Source organism: Theropithecus gelada, chromosome 7a (assembly GCF_003255815.1).
Source record: "Theropithecus gelada isolate Dixy chromosome 7a, Tgel_1.0, whole genome shotgun sequence".
Lineage (NCBI taxonomy): Eukaryota > Metazoa > Chordata > Mammalia > Primates > Cercopithecidae > Theropithecus > Theropithecus gelada.
This window is the reverse complement of record NC_037674.1, coordinates 9,445,141-9,464,525: the sequence shown is the minus strand read 5'-3', so window position 1 is coordinate 9,464,525 and position 19,385 is coordinate 9,445,141. Positions and strand designations below refer to the sequence as shown.

The 19,385-nt window shown below is 40.3% G+C and overlaps 1 protein-coding gene across 2 annotated transcripts in view; it reads left to right on the top strand.

The window, feature by feature from the left end:
* KATNBL1 (katanin regulatory subunit B1 like 1) overlaps positions 1–19,385 on the top strand; it is a 66,759-nt gene that overhangs the window by 28,759 nt on the left and 18,615 nt on the right. For both annotated transcript variants that reach the window (XM_025390576.1, XM_025390577.1), the window contains exon 2: positions 14,994–15,124. In XM_025390576.1, coding sequence (XP_025246361.1) covers positions 15,008–15,124 — 117 coding nt within the window. In that variant the 5' untranslated portion in view covers positions 14,994–15,007. The remainder of the gene's footprint in view (positions 1–14,993; positions 15,125–19,385) is intronic.

The following is a 19,385-nucleotide window of genomic DNA, read 5'->3' as shown; positions in this document are numbered from 1 at the left end:
TGTAGTATATTAATGGAAAAAGAAAGCTTAACTTGATCTTGAGCTGTAACTTAAGGTGTTACAAACAAAAGTCCAGATGTGTTCCATTCCTGTATGATGAGTTTTTCTCATTATTTTAAGTAGATATGGAGTATGTGAACACTTCGAGCTGTTTAAATCTTTTTTTTTTTTTCTTTTTTCGAGACGGAGTTTCGCTCTTGTCACCCGGCCTGGAGTACAGTGGCTCACTGCAACCTCTGCCTCCCGGGTTCAAGTGATTCTCCTGCCTCAGCCTCCCAAGTAGCTGGGATTACAGGAGTGCGCCACCACGCTCATCTAATTTTGTATTTTCAGTAGAGAGGGGATTTCACCATGTTGGTCAGGCTGGTCTCAAACTCCTCACCTCAAATGATCCACCCGCCTCGGCTGCCCAAAGTGCTGGGATTACAGGCATGAGCCACCGCTCCCAGCCTAGAGCTGTTTAATCTTTTGGCAGCCATTGTAGTAGATTATATAAAAAGATCCCTTTTCATTTTTCTGGTAGGTGATAGCTACTACAATTTATCCCTCCAATTCCTACTACATGCTTCTGTTTTTCTACCTTCTCAAGACAATACCCTAAGGGGTATTAGCAAACACTGTGTTGTCTTTAAGAAAATATGCACTATATCCAGTGTTCAGGGTAGTTATATATAGTTAGTGTATTGGCCCCTTCTCAATCTTTTATTCTCTTAATGCCTTATTTCTTTTGTTCCTTTTTTTTTTTCATTAAAAGGCTATCATTTCCGGTTTCTATAATCAATGTCTTCAACCCCTAATACCATTTGAGATTCTTCACTTTTTTGTGTATTATCAAATAGCATTTCAAAAGCACATAGAGGCCTGAACCATTGCTTTAAACTAGTTTCAGTTGCATTGTCAAATGCTCTTGGTGGAAAAGGGATAATCCTATATTGTTGCCCCAACAAAGGTGCTATCAAACACATAAGACATGAAACAAAATGGAATTTGTAGTGTATAATTCCTTTGCAATGAGACTTTACCATTACAGTTATGATTTCCTTCACTCTTTTTAAAACTTCATTGAAATATAATTTATATACCATAAAATTCACCTGTTTTAAATGTACATACCAAAATGTACAATTTACTGATTGTACGTATATTGTAAGTGTACACAGAAATGTGCAGTTGGCAACCCCAGTATAATTTTAGAACATTTCCATCCCAAAAAGAAACTTTGTGCCTATATATATACAATTATTCCCACTCCCATCCTAGTCTAAGACAACCACGAATCTACTTTCTATCTCTATAAATTTTATTTTTATAGACATTTTCATTTAAATTGAATCATTTAATAAGTGGTCTTTTATGTTTGGCTTCTTTTACTTAACATAGTATTCAAACATATGGTATATGTAATGGTACTTCTTTTTTTTTTTTTTGAGACAAAGTTTCACTCTTCTTACCCAGGCTGGAGTGCAGTGGCGCGATCTGGGCTCACTGCTGCAGCCTCCCAGGTTCAAGTGATTATCCTGCCTCAGCCTCCCAAGTAGCTGGGATTACGGGCGCCTGCCACTATGCCCAGCTTATTTTTTTTCTATTTTTAGTTGAGACGGGGTTTCACCATGTTGGCCAGACTGGTTTCCAACTCCTGACCTGAGGTGACCTGCCCACCTCTGCCTCCCAAAGTGCTGGGATTACAGGCATGAGCCACTATGCCTGGCCACTTCATTCCTTTTTTTTTTTTGAGACGGAGTCTTGCTCTGTCACCCAGGCTGGAGTGCAGTGGCTCTATCTTGGCTCACTGCAAGCTCTGCCTCCTGGGTTCACACCATTCTCCTGCCTCAGCCTCCCGAGTAGCTGGGACTACAGGTGCCCGCCACCACACCTGGCTAATTTTTTTTGTATTTTTAGTAGAGACAGGGTTTCACCGTGTTCAGCAGGATGGTTTCTAACTCCTGACCTTGTGATTCGCCCGCCTGGGCCTCCCAAAGTGCTGGGATTACAGGCATGAGCCACTGCGCCCGGCCCTTCATTCCTTTTTGTTGCTGAGTAATATTCCGTACAGATATACCACATTTCTTTTATTCATTCAGCAGTTGATGGACATTCTGGTTGTTTTGTGCTTTTTGGCTATTGTGAATAATGTTATAATATTTGCATACATATCTTTGTTGGGACATATGTTTTTGTTTCTTTTGCATTTTTATGTAGGAGTTGCTGGGTCATATGATAAATCTGTATTTAATATTTTAAGAAACTGCCATGTTATTTTCCAAAGTTTGAATGTATTCTTACATTCCTGTAGTAATGCCTGAGGGATCCAGTTCTTCCACATCTTTCTCAACATTGTTATTGTCTGTCTTTTTTAGTATAGCCATTAATGGTTATGAAGCATTATCTCATTGTCTGTGCAACAGGTTTGCAAGTAGTTTTGACTTGCATTTTGTATTGACCAATGGTGTCAAGTCCTTCATTCTTAAAAAGTTTTAGAAAACTATTTTAGCCTATGAAGAAGTAAAAATGTCTCCCATATGAAACAGGGTAGACTATCCATAATTGTACATTATCATCTAGAGGAAGAATTAATTTTATGGTTTCTTTTTTTTTTTTTTTTTTTGAGACGGAGTCTCGCTCTGTCACCCAGGCTGGAGTGCAGTGGCCGGATCTCAGCTCACTGCAAGCTCCGCCTCCCAGGTTCACGCCATTCTCCTGCCTCAGCCTCCCGAGTAGTTGGGACTACAGGCGCCCGCCACCTCGCCCGGCTAGTTTTTTGTATTTTTTTTTAGTAGAGACGGAGTTTCACCGTGTCAGCCAGGATGGTCTCGATCTCCTGCCCTCGTGATCCGCCCGTCTCGGCCTCCCAAAGTGCTGGGATTACAGGCTTGAGCCACCGCGCCCGGCCAATTTTATGGTTTCTTTAAAAACACATACAGGTTGAGTATTCCAAATCTGAAAATCCAAATCTGAAATGGTACCAACTCTGAGGCTTTTTGAGCACTGAAATTTTTTGAGCACTGAAAGGGAATGCTTATTGAAGCATTTAGGATTTGGGATTTGGGGTGTATAACCAGTAAGTATATAATGGACATATTTCAAAATCTGAAAAAATCAAAAATCCAAAACAGTTCTGGTTCCAAGCATTTCAGGATTTCAGGTAAGGGATACTCAACCTGTATGTACATATATATTATATATGCATGTGTGTGTGTGTGTGTGTGTTGCTTATTTTATATTTGTATTATTTTTATTATAATCGAATCTTAGTATGTTGCCCTGGCTGGTCTTGAACTCCTGCACTCAAGCAATCCTCCTGCCTTGTCAGCCTACCAAAGTGCTGGGATTAGAGGTGTGAGTCACCACACCTCGCCTGCTTTTTAAAAGTTAATATTTGTGGCCAGGTGGGGTGGATCACTTGGGGTCAGGAGTTCAAGACCAGCCTAGCTAACATGGTGAAACCCCATCTTGACTAAAAATAGGAAAATTAGCCAGTTGTGATGGCGGGCACCTATAGTCCCATTGAGGCAGGAGAATCGCTTGAATGCGGAAGGCAGAGGTTGCAGTAAGCCGAGATCGCACCACTGCGCTCCAACCTGGACGACAAAGCGAATTAAGAAAAAAAAAAGTTAATATTTGCGTGATGCTTTTTTTCCCCTTCTTTTTACTTTCTATATGCCTATATCATTATTTTTGAAGTGAGTTTCCTATGGACAACATATAGTTAGATCATGTTTCTGAATTTACTCTGATAATCTCTGGCTTTTAATTAACTGAATGACTTTTAGACCATTTACATATAATGCAGTTATTGGTATGTCAGAGCTTAAGGCTATCATTTTATTTTTTGTTTTCTGTTCTCTCTGTTCTTTGGTTCCCCTGGTTTTATTTATTGATTTGTTATTTTGTTTTGTTTCCCTTTCTCCAGGTTATGTAAACATGTTTCTCATTCCATTTTGATTTCCCTGTAGTGTTTTTGAGTATAATTCTTGATACAGCTTTTTCAGTGATGGTTCTAGTTATTACATTACACATGCATATCACAGTCTACTGATGTGGTCATTTTACCAATTTGAGTGGAATGTAGAAATCTTACCTCTTTTTATGTCCCTTTAATCTCCACCACTTATCCTATAAAAGTCTCAATTAATTTCTTAATTAGTTACCTGTATTTTGAACAAAATCAGATAGTGTTATAGTTTTTACTTCAACAATTAAACATAATTTGGAAAACTCAAGAATGAAAGTCTGTTGCGTTTTCCTATATTTTTGCTCACCATTTTCTGTCTCCCTGGTGTTCCTAGATTCCTTCTTTCATCATTTTGTTTGTTTGTGTGTTTGTTCGTTTGTTTTGTTTGGCTAGAGAGAACTTCCTGTAGTCATTCTTTTAGGGTAGATCTGCTGGTAAAAAATTCCCTTAATTTTCTTTCATCTGAGATTGTCATAGTTTTCTCTTCATTCCTGAAGGATATTTTTTCTGCAGATAGGATTCTGGGTTGACACTTCTTTTCTTATAGTACTTGAAAAATATGCCATTCCTTCTAACTCTTCCCCAGTGGTCTCTATCTCCTCTCTAATGAACACCAGGTATTATGAATTAATTTCATTTTTGTGGATACTTCCTTCCTTACCCTTCTAATGTGTTCTGATGTGTACTGGTTTTCCTGTACTTCTGGTGCACAGCCTTCATCTTGGGACATTCTTTCATAATCATCCTGGGAAATCCCTTCCATATATCCTATTGGATTTCCCTTTCTTATCTTTCTATATTTTGGTTTATCCTTCTCTTATTGCTTACTGTGAAGAAATTTTGGGGAACTCTGCATATCTGAAGATACCTTTCTCCTACCCTCACACTTGATACTTTGGCTGGATATAAAATTTAAGGTTGCCTGAGAATTTTGAAGTCTTTACTCTCAGTCATTTTTACATGACCAAATTTGGGTTTTAGGATTTATTTTTTATTTGTTTGTATATTTTCACCTTATCTAGCTTCCCTACTACTCTGAAATTTAGCAGTAATCTACCTTGTAGGTCTATTTTCATCCACTGTGATACCCTTTCCATCTAGAAATTTATGTCCTTCAACCTTGTACAGTTTTCTTAAATTATCTCTTTGTTTGATTTCTCCTTTACTCTCTTGTACTCTTTCTAAAATTCTCTTTATTTGGATGTTAGTCCCTCTAAGCCAGTCTTCTGATTTTTTTTGTTTTTCTTCCTATGTTCTGGGAGATAGCTTCAGGTTTCTCTTCCAACTTCTCTTGAGTTTTTTGCTATCTTTATTATGTCCCATTTTTATTTATTTATTTTTTTTTTAAGACGGAGTCTTGCTCTGTCACCCAGGCTGTAGTGCAGTGGTGTGATCTCGGCTCACTGCAAGCTCCGCCTTCCGGGTTCATGCCATTTTCCTGCCTCAGCCTCCAGAGTAACTGGGACTACAGGCACCGGCCACCACGCCTGGCTAGTTTTTTGTATTTTTGTTAGAGACGGGGTTTCACCGTGTTCGCCAGGATGGTCTCAATCTCCTGACCTTGTGATCTGCCCGCCTCAGCCTCCCGAAGTGCTGAGATTACAGGCGTGAGCCACCACGCCCAGCCTATTTTTAATTTTTAAGAGTATTTTTGTTAGGGTTTTTTGGTCTCATTTTTGTTTTATAGATGCAGTTTATTCTTTCAAAGATTTTTTGAAAGTTAGATTTATCAGAGCACAATTTACATACAATAAAAATTCACCCTTTTTAGTGTATAGCTCTATTAGTTTTGATAATTAGGTAACCACCACCTTAGTTGACATATAGTTCTTTGGAAACAGACCACCATTGATGTTAGTATTTTAGAGGGTGTGTGTGTGTATGTGTGTGTGTGTGTGTGTGTGTGTTTTCCTATAAGACTGGTCAGAGTTCCTAAGAAAGTATCCTCTGCACTCTTCTCGGGAGTATATAAGCCTGGTTGAAAGCCTCTGTGAGGCAAGGAGTAGAAAGAAGGTTAGTGATCTCAACATTTAGTATATAAACTTTCACTTGATCCCCCTTTTTAGAATATGTTCCTAGGCTGGGTGTAGTGGCTCACACCTGTCATCCCAACACTTGGGTAGGCCAAGGTGGGTGGATCACTTGAGGTCAGGAGTTTGAGACCAGCCTGACCAATATGGTGAAACCCCATCTCCACTAAAAATACAGGAATTAGCCGGGCATGGTGACAGGAGCCCGTAATCCCAGGTACTCAGGAGGCTGAGGCAGGAGAATCGCTTGAGCCTGGGAGGCAGAGGTTGCAGTGAGCTGAGATCGTGTCACTGGACTTCAGCCTGGGCAATAGAGTAAGATTCCATCTCAAAAAAAGAAAAAAAAAATGTTCCTCCCAGGGACTCGCTTTTATGTTTTCTAGACAATAAAACTTGTTTTTTTACTGGAATGAGGAAGAGGATCTAGTGCCAACTGTGTTCTAAATGGCTATTCAATCTATCTACTTGTTCTTAGGGTTACCTTTATCTCTACTTCTTTTATTTATTTGTTTATTTTTTATTATTATACTTTAAGTTCCAGGGTACATGTACACAACGTGCAGGTTTGTTACATAGGTATACATGTGCCATGTTGGTTTGCTGCACCCATCAACTTGTCATTTACATTAGGTATTTCTCCTAATGCTATCCCTCCCCCGCCCCCACCCCATGACAGGCCAAGGTGTGTGATGTTCCCCGCCCTGTGTCCAAGTGTTCTCATTGTTCAATTCCCACCAATGAGTGAGACCATGCGGTGTTTGATTTTCTGTCCTCGCAATAGTTTGCTGAGAATGATCATTTCCAGCTTCGTTCATGTCCCTGCAAAGGACATGAACTTATCCTTTTTTATGGCTGCATAGTATTCCATGGTGTATACGTGCCACATTTTCTTAATCCAGTCTATCATTGATGGACATTTGGGTTGGTTCCAAGTTTTTGCTATTGTGAATAGTGCTGTAATAAACATACATGTGCATGTGTCTTTACAGTAGCATGATTTATAATCCTTTGGGTATATACCCAGTAATGGGATCACTGGGTCAAATGGTATTTCTACTTATAGATCCTTGAGGAATCGCCACACTGTCTTCCACAATGGTTGAACTAATTTACACTCCCACCAGCAACGTAAAAGCATTCCTCTTTCTCCACATCCTCTCCAGCATCTGTTTCCTGACTTTTTAACGATCACCATTCTAACTGGTGTGAGATGGTCTCATAGTGGTTTTGATTTGCATTTCTCTGATGACCAGTGATAATGAGCATTTTTTCATGTCTCTGTTGGCTGCATAAATGTCTTCTTTTGAGAAGTGTCTATTCATTTCCTTTGCCCACGTTTTGATTGGGTTGTTTTTTTTCTTGACAATTTAAGTTCTTTGTAGATTCTGGGTATTCACCCTTTGCTAGATGGGTAGATAGCAAAAATTTTCTCCCATTCTGTAGGTTGCCCGTTCACTCTGATGGTAGTTTATTTTGCTGCACAGAAGCTCTTTAGTTTAATTAGATCCCATTTGTCTATTTTGGCTTTTGTTGCCATTGCTTTTGGTGTTTTAGTCATGAAGTCCTTGCCCATGTCTTTGTCCTGAATGGTATTGCCTAGGTTTTCTTCTAGAGTTTTTATGCTTTTACATCTAAGTCTTTAATCCATCTTGAATTAATTTTTGTATAAGGCGTAAGGAAGGGATCCAGTTTCAGCTTTCTACTTATGGCTAGCCAGTTTTCCCAGCACCATTTATTAAATAGGGTATCCTTTCCCCATTGCTTGTTGTCAGGTTTGTCAAAGATCAGATGGTTGTAGATGTGTGGTGTTATTTCTGAGGCCTCTGTTCTGTTCCATTGGTCTATATATCTGTTTTGGTACCAGTACCATGCTGTTTTGGTTACTGTAGCCTTGTAGTGTAGTTTGAAGTCAGGTAGTGTGATGCCTCCAGCTTTGTTCTTTTTGCTTAGGATTGTCTTGGCAATGCAGGCTCTTTTTTGGTTCCATATGAACTTTAAAATAGTTTTTTTCCAATTCTGTGAAGAAAGTCATTGGTGGCTTGATGGGGATGCCATTGAATCTATAAATTACCTTGGGCAGTATGGCCATTTTCACGATATTGATTCTTCCTATTCATGAGCATGGAATGTTCTTCCATTTGTTTGTGTCCTCTTTTATTTCGTTGAGCAGTGGTTTGTAGTTCTCCTTGAAGAGATCCTTCACATCCCTTGTAAGTTGGATTCCTAGGTATTTTATTCTCTTTGTAGCAATTGTGAATGGGAGTTCACTCATGATTCAGCTCTGTTGGTGTATAGGAATGCTTGTGATTTTTGCACATTGATTTTGTACCCTGAGACTTTGCTGAAGTTGCTTATCAGCTTAAGGAAATTTTGGGCTGAGGCAACGGGGTTTTCTAAATATACAATCATGTCATCTGCAAACAGGGACAATTTGACTTCCTCTTTTCCTAATTGAATACCCTTTATTGCCTGATTGCCCTGGCCAGAACTTCCAACACTATGTTGAATAGGAGTGGTGAGAGAGGGCATCTCTGTCTTGTGTCAGTTTTCAAAGGGAATGCTTCCAGTTTTTGCCCATTCAGTATGATATTGGCTGTGGGATTGTCATAAATAGGTCTTATTATTTTGAGATATGTTCCATCAATACCTAGTTTATTGAGACTTTTTAGCATGAAGGCATGTTGAATTTTGTTGACGGCCTTTTCTGCATCTATTGAGATAATCATGTGTTTTTTGTCGTTGTTTCTGTTTATGTGATGGATTACGTTTATTGATTTGCCTATGTTGAACCAGCCTTGCATCCGAGGGATGAAGTAGACTTGATCATGGTGGATAAGCTTTTTGATGTGCTGCTGAATTCGGTTTGCCAGTATTTTATTGAGGATTTTCGCATTGATCTTCATCAGGGATATTGGTGTAAAATTCTCTTTTTTTGTTGTGTCTCTGCCAGGCTTTGGTATCAGGATGATGCTGGCCTCATAAAATGAGTTAGGGAGGATTCCCTCTTTTTCTATTGATTGGAATAGTTTCAGAAGGAATGGTACCAGCTCCTCTTTGTATTTCTGGTAGAATTTGGCTGTGAATCCGTCTGGTCCTGGACATTTTTTGGTTGGTAGGTTATTAATTATTGCCTCAATTTCAGAGCCTGTTATTGGTCTATTCAGCAATTCAGCTTCTTCCTGGTTTAGTCTTGTGAGGGTGTATGTGTCCAGGAATTTATCCATTTCTTCTAGATTTTCTAGTTTATTTACATAGAGGTGTTTATAGTATTCTCTGATGGCAGTTTGTATTTCTGTGGGATCGGTGGTGATATCCCCTTTGTCATTTTTTCCTGCATCTAGTTGATTCTTCTCTCTTTTCTTCTTTATTGGTCTTGCTAGCGGTCTATCAATTTTGTTGATCTTTTCAAAAAACCAGCTCCTGGATTCATTGGTTTTTTGTTTTTTGTTTTTTTTTTTTGAAGGGTTTTTTGTGTCTCTATCTCCTTCAGTTCTGCTCTGATCTTAGTTAGTTGTTGCCTTCTGCTAGCTTTTGAATTTGTTTACTCTTGCTTCTCTAGTTCTTTTGATTGTGGTGTTAGGGTGTTGATTTTAGATCTTTCCTGCTTTCTCTTGTGGACATTTAGTGCTATAAATTTCCCTCTACACACCACCTTAAATGTGTCCCAGAGATTCTGGTATATTGTGTCTTTGTTCTCATTGGTTTCAAAGAACATCTTTATTTCTGCCTTCATTTCATTATTTACCCAGTAGTCAATCAGGAGCAGGTTGTTCAGTTTCCATGTAGTTGTATGGTTTTGAGTGAACTTCTTAATCCTGAGTTCTAATTTGGTTGCACTGTGATCTGACAGGCAGTTTGTTGTGATTTCTGTTCTTTTTACATTTGGTGAGGAGTGCTTTACTTCCACTTATGTGGTCAGTTTTAGAATAAGTGTAATGTGATGCTGAGAAGAATGTATGTTCTGTTGGATTGGGGAGGAGAGTTCTGTAGATGTCTATTTGGTCAGCTTGGTGCAGAGCTGAGTTCAAATCCTGCATATCCTTGTTAACCTTCTGTCTCATTGATCTGTCTAATATTGACAGTGGGTGTTAAACTCTCCCATTGTTATTGGGTGGGAGTCTAAGTCTCTTTGTAGGTCTCCAAGAACTTGCTTTATGAATCTGGGTGCTCCTGTATTAGGTGCATATATATTTGGGATAGTTAGCTCTTCTTGTTGAATTGATTCCTTTACCGTTATATAATGGCCTTCTTTGTCTCTTTCGATCTTTGTTGGTTTAAAGTCTGTTTTATCAGTAACAGGATTGCAAACCCTGCTTTTTTTTTTCCTTTCCATTTATTTGGTAGATCTTCCTCCATCCCTTTATTTTGAGCCTATGTGTGTCTTTGCACATAAGATGGGTCTCCTGAATACAGCACACCGATAGGTCTTGACTCTCCAATTTGCCAGTCTGTATCTTAATTGGGGCATTTAGCCCATTTACGTTTAAGGTTTATACTGTTATGTATGAATTTGATCCTGTCATTGTGATGCTAGCTGGTTATTTCACCTGTTAATGGATGCAGTTTCTTCCTAGCATCGATGGTCTTTGCATTTTGGCATGTCTTTGCAGTGGCTGGTACTGATTGTTCCTATCCATGTTTAGTGCTTCCTTCAGGAGCTCTTGTAAGGCAAGCTTCGTGGTGACAAAATCTCTGAGCATTTATTTGCTTGTCTGTAAAGAATTTTATTTCTCCTTCACTTATGAAGCTTAGTTTGGCTGGATATGAAATTCTGGGTTGAAAATTCTTTTCTTTCAGAATGTTGAATGTTGGCCCCCACTCTCTTCTGGCTTGTAGGGTTTCTGCCAAGAGATGTGCTGTTAGTCTAATGTGCTTCCCTTTGTGGGTAACCTGACCTTTCTTCGTGGCTGCCCTTAACATTTTTCCCTTCATTTCGACCTTGGTGAATCTGACAATTAAGTGTCTTGGGGTTGCTGTTCTTGAGGAGTATCTTTGTGGTGTTCTCTGTATTTCCTGAATTTGAATGTTGGCCTGCCTTGCTAGGTTGGGGAAGTTTTCCTGAATAATATCCTGCAGAGTGTTTTCTAACTTGGTTTCATTCTCCCCATCACTTTCAGGTACACCAATCAAACGTAGATTTGGTCTTTTCACGTAGTCCCATATTTCTTGGAGGCTTTGTTCATTTCTTTTCACTCTTTTTTCTCTAATCTTGTCTTGCTTTATTTCATTAATTTGATCTTCAGTCACTGATATCGTTCCTTCTGCTTGATTGAATCAGCTATTGAAACTTGTGTATGCTTCATGAAGTTCTCCTACTGTGGTTTTTAGCTCCATCATGTAATTTAAGCTCTTCTCTACACTGGTTATTCTAGTTAACCATTTGTCTAACCTTTTTTCAAGGTTTTTGGCTTCCTCGCGGTGGTTGAGAACATGCTCCTTTACTTGGAAAAGTTTATTACCGACATTCTGAAGCCTGCTTCTGTCAACCTGTCAAACTGATTCTCCATCCAGTTTTGTTCCCTTGCTGGTGAGGAGTTGTGTTCCTTTTGTGGAGAAGAGGCATTCTGGTTTTTGGAATTTTCAGCCTTTCTGTTCTGGTTTCTCCCCATCTTTGTGGTTTTATCTACCTTTGGTCTTTGATGTTGGTGACTTACGGATGGGGTTTTGGTGTGGATGTCTTTTTTGTTGATGATGATGCTATTCCTCTCTGTTTGTTAGTTTTCCTTCTGACAGATAGGCCCTCAGCCGCAGGTCTGTTGCAGTTTGCTGGAGGTCCACTGCACACCCTGTTTGCCTGGGTATCACCAGCGGTGGCTGCAGAACAGCAAATATTGCTGCCTGATCCTTCCTCTGGAAGCTTCATCCCAGAGGGGTACCCGCCTGTATGAGGTGTCTATCGGCCCCTACTAGGACGTGTCTCCCAATTAGGCTACACAGGGATCGGGGACCCACTTGAGGAGGCAGTCTGTCTGTTCTCAGATCTCAAACATCGTGCTCGGAGAACCAGTGTTCTTTTCAGAGCTATCAGACTGGGAAGTTTAAGTCTGCAGAAGTTTCTGCTGCCTTTTGTTCAGCTGTGCCCTGCCCCCAGAGGTGGAGTCTGTAGAGGTTAGCAAGCCTTGCAGAGCTGCGGTGGGCTCTGCCCAGTTTGAGCTTCCTGGGCCACTTTGTTTACCTACTCAAGCCTCAGCAATGGCAGATGCCTCTCCATCCGCCAGGCTGCTGCTTCACAGGTCTATCTCAGACGGCTGCACTGACAGTAAGCAAGGCTCCGTGGGCATGGGATCCGCCAAGCCAGGCGCGGGATAGAATCTCCTGTTCTGCCGTTTGCTAAGACCATTGGAAAAGCACAGTATTTGGGCAGGAGTGTCCCATTTTTCCAGGTACCGTCTGTCATGGCTTCCCTTGGCTAGGAGAGGGAAATCCCCCGACCCCTTAAGGTTCCCTGGTGTGGTGACACTCTGCCCTGCTTTGGCTCGCCTTCTGTGGGCTGCACCCACTGTCCAACCAGTTCCAGTGAGATGAACCAGGTACCTCAGTTGGAAATGCAGAAATCATCCATCTTCTGCGTTGATCACCCTGGGAGCTACAGACCGGAGCTGTTACTATTAGGCCATCTTGGACTTATCACCGTCTCTACTTCTTGATGTCCTTGGTATTGCCAGTTCCTGAACTTTTGGGGGATTCTTCATTTAACTTTCCTCATTGCCAATTTAGGATCTGGCTGTCTCACATCTGCTGAGTCAGTTACCACTTTTATTTATTTATTTATTATTCTTTTGAGATGGAGTCTTGCTCTGTCACCCAGGCTGTAGTGCAGTGGCATGATCTCGGCTCACTGCAACCTCAGCCTCGCGGGTTCAAGTGATTCTCCTGCCTCACCTCCCAGGTAGCTGGGATTACAGGTGCCCGCCACCACGCCCTGCTAATTTTTGTATTTTTGTAGCAACAGGGTTTCACCATGTTTACCAGGCTAGTCTCGAACTCCTGACCTCAGGTAATCTGCCTGTCTCAGCCTCTGAACTTACTGGGATTACAGGCATGAGCCACCACACCTGATCCAGTTACCACTTTTAGCTTTGCAGTTTCCAAAATGTTGTTGCCATCACCTGAACTCCCGTCTTTGTCCTCATGGGTTTTATGTCTTTTTAAACCTTTTATTGTCATTTATATCAGGTTTCAAGGAAGGGTAGAGGTAATTGCATGTGTTCAATCCGTTATCTTTTTAACTAAAAGTCCCCTTTTTTGAAAAAGAAAAAATCTTACATTGTAGCATTGATCTTTTTAACTAAAAGTCCCCTTTTTTGAAAAAGAAAAAATCTTACATTGTAGCATTGTGGACAAGACCCTTTATGATCTAACTTTCATCTCTGGCCTCATTTAACTGGCCCCCAGCATAAGCTCCAGCCATAAGTATCTGCTTAAGAGACTGCCAAACAGTGTTGCTTCATGCCTTTCAGTTCTGCACATGCTATTTTCTCAGTGTGCTGTTTGTCCTCTAAGACTGTTCTTGGTTAAACTTTGCTGATTTGTCTGTCTTTCTGTCAGAGTACTTATTGTATTATTGCAGTTACTTATTTACTTTTCAAAAAGTCTCACTCTAGAGGTTTCTTAACCTGGGATAGAGATGGAAGGGTTGTCCATGAATTAGCTGTAAGAAATATTAGAAAATGCTTAAATTATTTGTAAAATTTCATGTGTATGTTCATATTTTTGGAGAATTGAGAATTTGCCTCAGAAATACTTGTGGAGCTTTTAAAAAATATAATTGCGTTGGGCTCCACTGCAGAGAGAGACATACTGAGTTACAGTCTCTTAAGTTAGGACCCACAAAAATCCATTTTCAAAAAATTTTCTAAATGATTCTTTAAAACAGGATCTCTGAGCATTGTCTGCATTAACACCAGGGCCTGGCTTATATTAAATGCTTAGTAGATGTTTAAAAAAAGAATAAGGGAGGAACTTAAGTTCAGGGCATGACCTGAAATAAGTTTCCAATGTGAAACCAGAGTGCAAGTGAGAAAATCCCAAATTTCTTCTGTTATATAAATTAAGTCATAGCATTTGTTTCCATCACCACCTTCTCTTTACACCCTCTTTAGATGTAATTAGTAAAATAGGAGGGCATGGATTTTTTTTTTTTTCCCCAAAGGTAGAGGAGAACTTTGGAGAGCTGTCTGCAAAAATGAAAGAAGAATTTAAGGATTAGGCATAGGACAAGTCAATTGTATGTAGTCCAATTTTGGTTCCTATCATTGCTTAGGGTTGTATTTGACCCAGTGATTTAGTTGCACAGTTTTAGGTTTCTGTACATTTGGATGTCATAGATACCACTATCTTATATACCTTATTTCATAACCTGTGCATTTAATAAATGGCTAGTGAGATAGAAAATGGGGAGATTGATGTGTTGCTTTGGCAGAAATAATAATAATAATACATACATACATACATACATACATACATACATACAATATTATTGTAACTGGTTCCAACTAAAGAATGAGGACAACCTGGTCACAGTGGCCCACACCTGTAATCCCAGCACTTAGGGAGGCGGAGGTGGATGGATCACCTGAGGTCAGGAGTATGAGATCAGCCTGACCAACATGGTGAAAACCCATCCCTACTAAAAATATATAAAATTAGTCAGGCAGGTGGCACAAGCCTGTAATCCCAGCTGCTTGGGAGGCTGAGGCAGGAGAATCGCTTGTACCCAGGAGGTGGAGGTTGCAACGAGCCAAGATCATGCCATTGCACTCCAGCCTGGACAACAAGAGCAAAACTGCATCTAAAAAAAAAAAAAAAAAAGGACAGAAAGAGCCTTAATTTCCTGGAATGCCTTGCCTTGTGCCTCTTCTATGTTTAAGGTTTTTAAAAAATTGTAAATTAAAATTATGTCCTCTGCCTTTTTTATGTAGCATTGTGCTACTGTTGTATGTTTGTGTGTGTGTTAAAAATGACCAGGCTCTTTTTGCTTTTTTAATTTTCTATTTTATTTTATTGTCTAGGTACTTAAGAGATTATGGCATCGGAAACCCACAATGTTAAAAAACGGAACTTTTGTAATAAGATTGAGGATCATTTCATTGATCTTCCTAGAAAAAAGATCTCTAATTTCACTAATAAGAACATGAAGGAGGTAAGTCTATGGTTTCTAGAAAACAGATAAGACAATTTAAACTGTCAGGTCTCTAGATACCTCTGGTTGAATTGTTTAAACAGTGGGAGGATAATAATTCTGCTTAATCTCCCAGAATTAAGTTGAGTTGGTGAAGTATAACCAATGTCTGTCTTTTTTTTTTTTCTTTGTTAGGTCTTAACCATTGTATTTCTATATGCTCTAAAAAGTTTTTAGTCGGGCTGGGCATGGTGGCTTATGCCTGTAATCCCAGCACTTTGGGAAGCCTAGGTGGGTGGATCACCTGAGGTCAGGAGTTCGAGACCAGCCTGGCCAACTTGGTGAAACCCTGTGTCTACTAAAAAGACAAAAATTAGCTGAGCATGGTGGTGGGTGCCTGTAATTCCAGCCACTTGGGAGGCTGAGGGAGGAGAATCACTTGAACCTGGGAGGTGGAGGCAGCAGTGAGCTAGATCATGCCATTGCCATTACATTCTAGCCTGGGCACCAAGAACAAAACTCCGTATCAAAAAAAAAAAAAAAGTTTTTAGTCAGTGTACTGTTTCAATATGATATAGTTTAAATATTTTAGTTAAAGAGGAATTTCAGAGGTGCTTTGTGTTCACTATTGTAAGGTTCATTAGCACTGGTATACTTTCTTTTAAACCACATTCAGGCCAGGCTTGGTGGCTCATACCTATAATCCCAGCACTTTCGGAGACTGAGGCAGGAGGATCACTTGAACCCACAAGTTCAAGCCCAGCCTGGACAACATAGTGAGACTCCATCTATACAAAAAAAAAAAAAGTTTTTTTTTTAACTACTCAGGCGTAGTGGCATGCACGTGTGATCCTTAGCTACTGGGAAGGCTCAGGTAGGAGGATCACTTGAGCCCAGGGTGTTAAGGCTGCAGTGAGCTGTGTTCATACCACTGCACTTCAGCCTGGGTGACAGAGCAAGATCCTATCTCTAAAACAACAACAGCAACAGCAATAAGAAAAGAGATTAAAATTTAACTCACTTGTTAAGCATCCTATAAGTTACAGTATAATTTGCGACTAGTTTGTGGAAAATAGGGAGCTGGATATTGTATTAGTCCATTTTCATGCTGCTGATAAAGACATACCCAAGACTGGGTAATCTCTAAAGAAAAAGAGATTTAATGGACTCACAGTTCCACGTGGCTAGAGAGGCCTCACAATCACATCAGAAGGCGAAAGGCATATTTTACTTACATGGCAGCAGACGAGAGAATGAGAACCAATTCCCCTTATAAAACCATCAGATCTCGTGAGACTTATTCATTACCACAAGAACAGTTTTGGGGAAACCACCCCCGTGATTCAGTTATCTCCCACTGAGTCCCTCCCACAACATGTAGGAATTAGGGGAACTACAGTTCAAGATGAGATTTGGGTGAGGACACAGCACAACTATATCAGATATGTTGCTTTGCCAAAAATAACTACATATGATGTTGTATGTTGATTCAGACTACAGAATTAGAACAGAGAAAACATTAATCTGAAAAACTTACCTGTTGAATTTTAGATTTGTTGATATCAATCACAAAATTTACATAAGTATTAATGAACTTAAATATGCCTCAATTATTAAGTACAATGAATTCTGAGTTCCTCTTCAAAGAACCAGTATGTCAGTATGTTCAGCTTCCTTATATTTTGTTCTCCATTTTAAAGTTTAACTTCCTCGTTCTTTATGCCTCCTTGCCCCTAGTTTCAGTAAACAACCCCCTTCTAGCCTTTATACTCACATATTTCGAGTTGTTAGTCATCCTTAGTCACCCGCTCTGTCCTTAGTCATTTTAGTCACCTGCTCTGTAACCATCCTTCCCGCTGAAACTGCTCACCCTGCCACTCCAGCTCATACCCCTGCTCTCTTTAAAATAGCCTATCAGAATTAGTTTAGACTGTGTTGTCCAACCCTAGCCAATAGGGGAACGACACAGCAGTAGGGACTAGCTGCGTTAGGGATAAGTACCCCTTCCCCTCCCTTGTCCAGTGTGATTTTGCGACCACTCCAGGTGCACCCTTCTGCAGAAGTAAATTGCTTTGCTGAGAAAGCTTTTTGCCAGAGTGCTGATTCTTCTCTGCGGCATCGAACATTTGTTTCTAACAAATTTGGGGGCCCGTCCGGGATTCCCATTCTCCTCTGGGGAAGGGTCTCTGGTCCTCTCCCATGAGGAGACATGCCGCTCGGCCTCTTGTGGCGTCCTCGGGTAAGGAATCGAGGCACACCCAGTGTGATGAATAAACCTAGACTTTCAGCAACGCAGGAAGAAACAGACCAACAACTTGGGGGAAAAAGAAAAAACATCACATACCAGTTAACCCTGTGCATAGACCAAGGTAAGAAACATCACAAGAGTGACAAAGTATTTCCTTGGTGGTCGGGGAATCTTGGAGGTTGAAAGTGCGTGAATGAGATGCACAATTGAGTGCAAAGCGAGTGTTGAGTCCGGATTTGTGGTTTTGTAGTCACCTCATACATCTTAGGGCAGCCCTCCTGTAAAGGAGTCTGGGTTGGGGGTTTATAGCAACCCACCAATCCCAAGAGGGATCTAACGTTCCCATTAGGGAAGCAGCCAGAGAAGGACAGAGTAAAAGTAGAAGAATGCGAGAAGCTTCTAGCAGCGGTGTTGAGCCTCTAGGAAAGGAAGGCGAGAAATCTCCAGTAGTGGGGATTGAGCCTCACACAAACCTCCAGTAGTAGGGAAGGCAAGAAATTTCCAGTAGGGGAAATTGAGCTTCACCCCAAAAGTCGAGAAATCTCCAGTAGGGGGGATTGAGCCTCACCCCAACACCATCAAGATGGGAAATACCCCAAGTAAGGTAAGGGATAAAAAGGATAAAGCTAGCAACAATAATATTCCCCCTGATAGTCCCGTAGGCCTAATGTTGAAATATTAGAAGAATAATGAAAAGACCTTAGAGAAATGATAAAAAGAATTTGAGAGTCTAAACCCCGCATCCAAAACATTATAAAAGGTTTCAATAACAAGGAAAAGATGAAAGACCTATACAATTCCTAAAAAGATGCAAAGAGCAAATGAGAAAATATGTAGGTCTAGAATTAGAAGATACCACCCACCCCCCCGCCCCCGCAGATGAAGGATGTTAAAGCTTCATTTTGTAACTAATAGTTGGCCAGATATTAACAAGAAATTACAAAAGAGAGAGAACTGGGAAGGTAGATCTTTAGAAGAGCTTCTAAGAGAACCCCAAAAAGTATATGTAAGAAGAGATGAAGAAAAAAGAAGGCAAAATTCTGCTGTCCACCATACAACAAAGTACCCAGGGGGCAGAACCTGTAAGGAACCTAGACCCCCACTCCCCAGGCAATATGAAGGGTACAAAAGAGTAAAGCCAGAAGGCTCAAAGGTAGAAAAGAAAAAAGGACGGAACGAATGTTTCAAATGTGGAAAATCAGGTCACTTTAAAAGAAAATGTCCCAAATGAGAAAAGGAAGAAAAAGTCATCCACTTAGAGCTTTTGAGGAAGACTAGGGAAGTCAGGGACTGTATATTTTTTTGAGTCCTACCAAGAGCCCTTGATAAATTTAGAAGTGGGACCTAAACTTGAGTTTATTACCTTTTTAATCAACTCAGGAGCAGCTCGCTCCTCAGTTTATCTTCCATCTAGTGTAACTTGTTCACAAGAAGAACTTTTTATCTCAAGGGTAAAAGGAGAAGGGTTTAGAGCAAAACTCTTAGAGGAGACAGAAGTGAAATATAAAAACTGATCAGCTAGCATCAAATTTATTAATTCCGGATGCAGGGACAAATCTATTAAGAGATTTAATGCTAAAATTAGGCTTAGGCCTCCAAATCAATCGGAACATTCTTCCCCTTCCTAAACTTGCTCTACACCTCAGACAAAGAACACATTCATCCCAAGGTATGGTCAAAAGACAGGAGTCAAGGAAGGTTACAGATTCCTCTGATTGATGTTAAATTTTAAAAACCCTAGGGTAATAGTAAAGAGAAAGCAACACCCTATTACTTTAAAAGCCAGGGTAAATTGAAAACCTATGATTGAAGGTCTTCTCTGTGATGAGCTTCTTGAACCCTGTATGTCTCCCTGTATAACACTCCAATACTGCCTGTAAAGAAGCCAGACAGGTCATACCAGTTAGTGTAAGACCTCAGAGCTATTAATTAGATAGTCCAAACCACCCACCCTGTTGTTACTAGTAACTGTCCCCGTCCTAGCTTTACCTTCCCCTAGAACTGCCTTTTCATCTCTTTGTCAATGTAAACAAA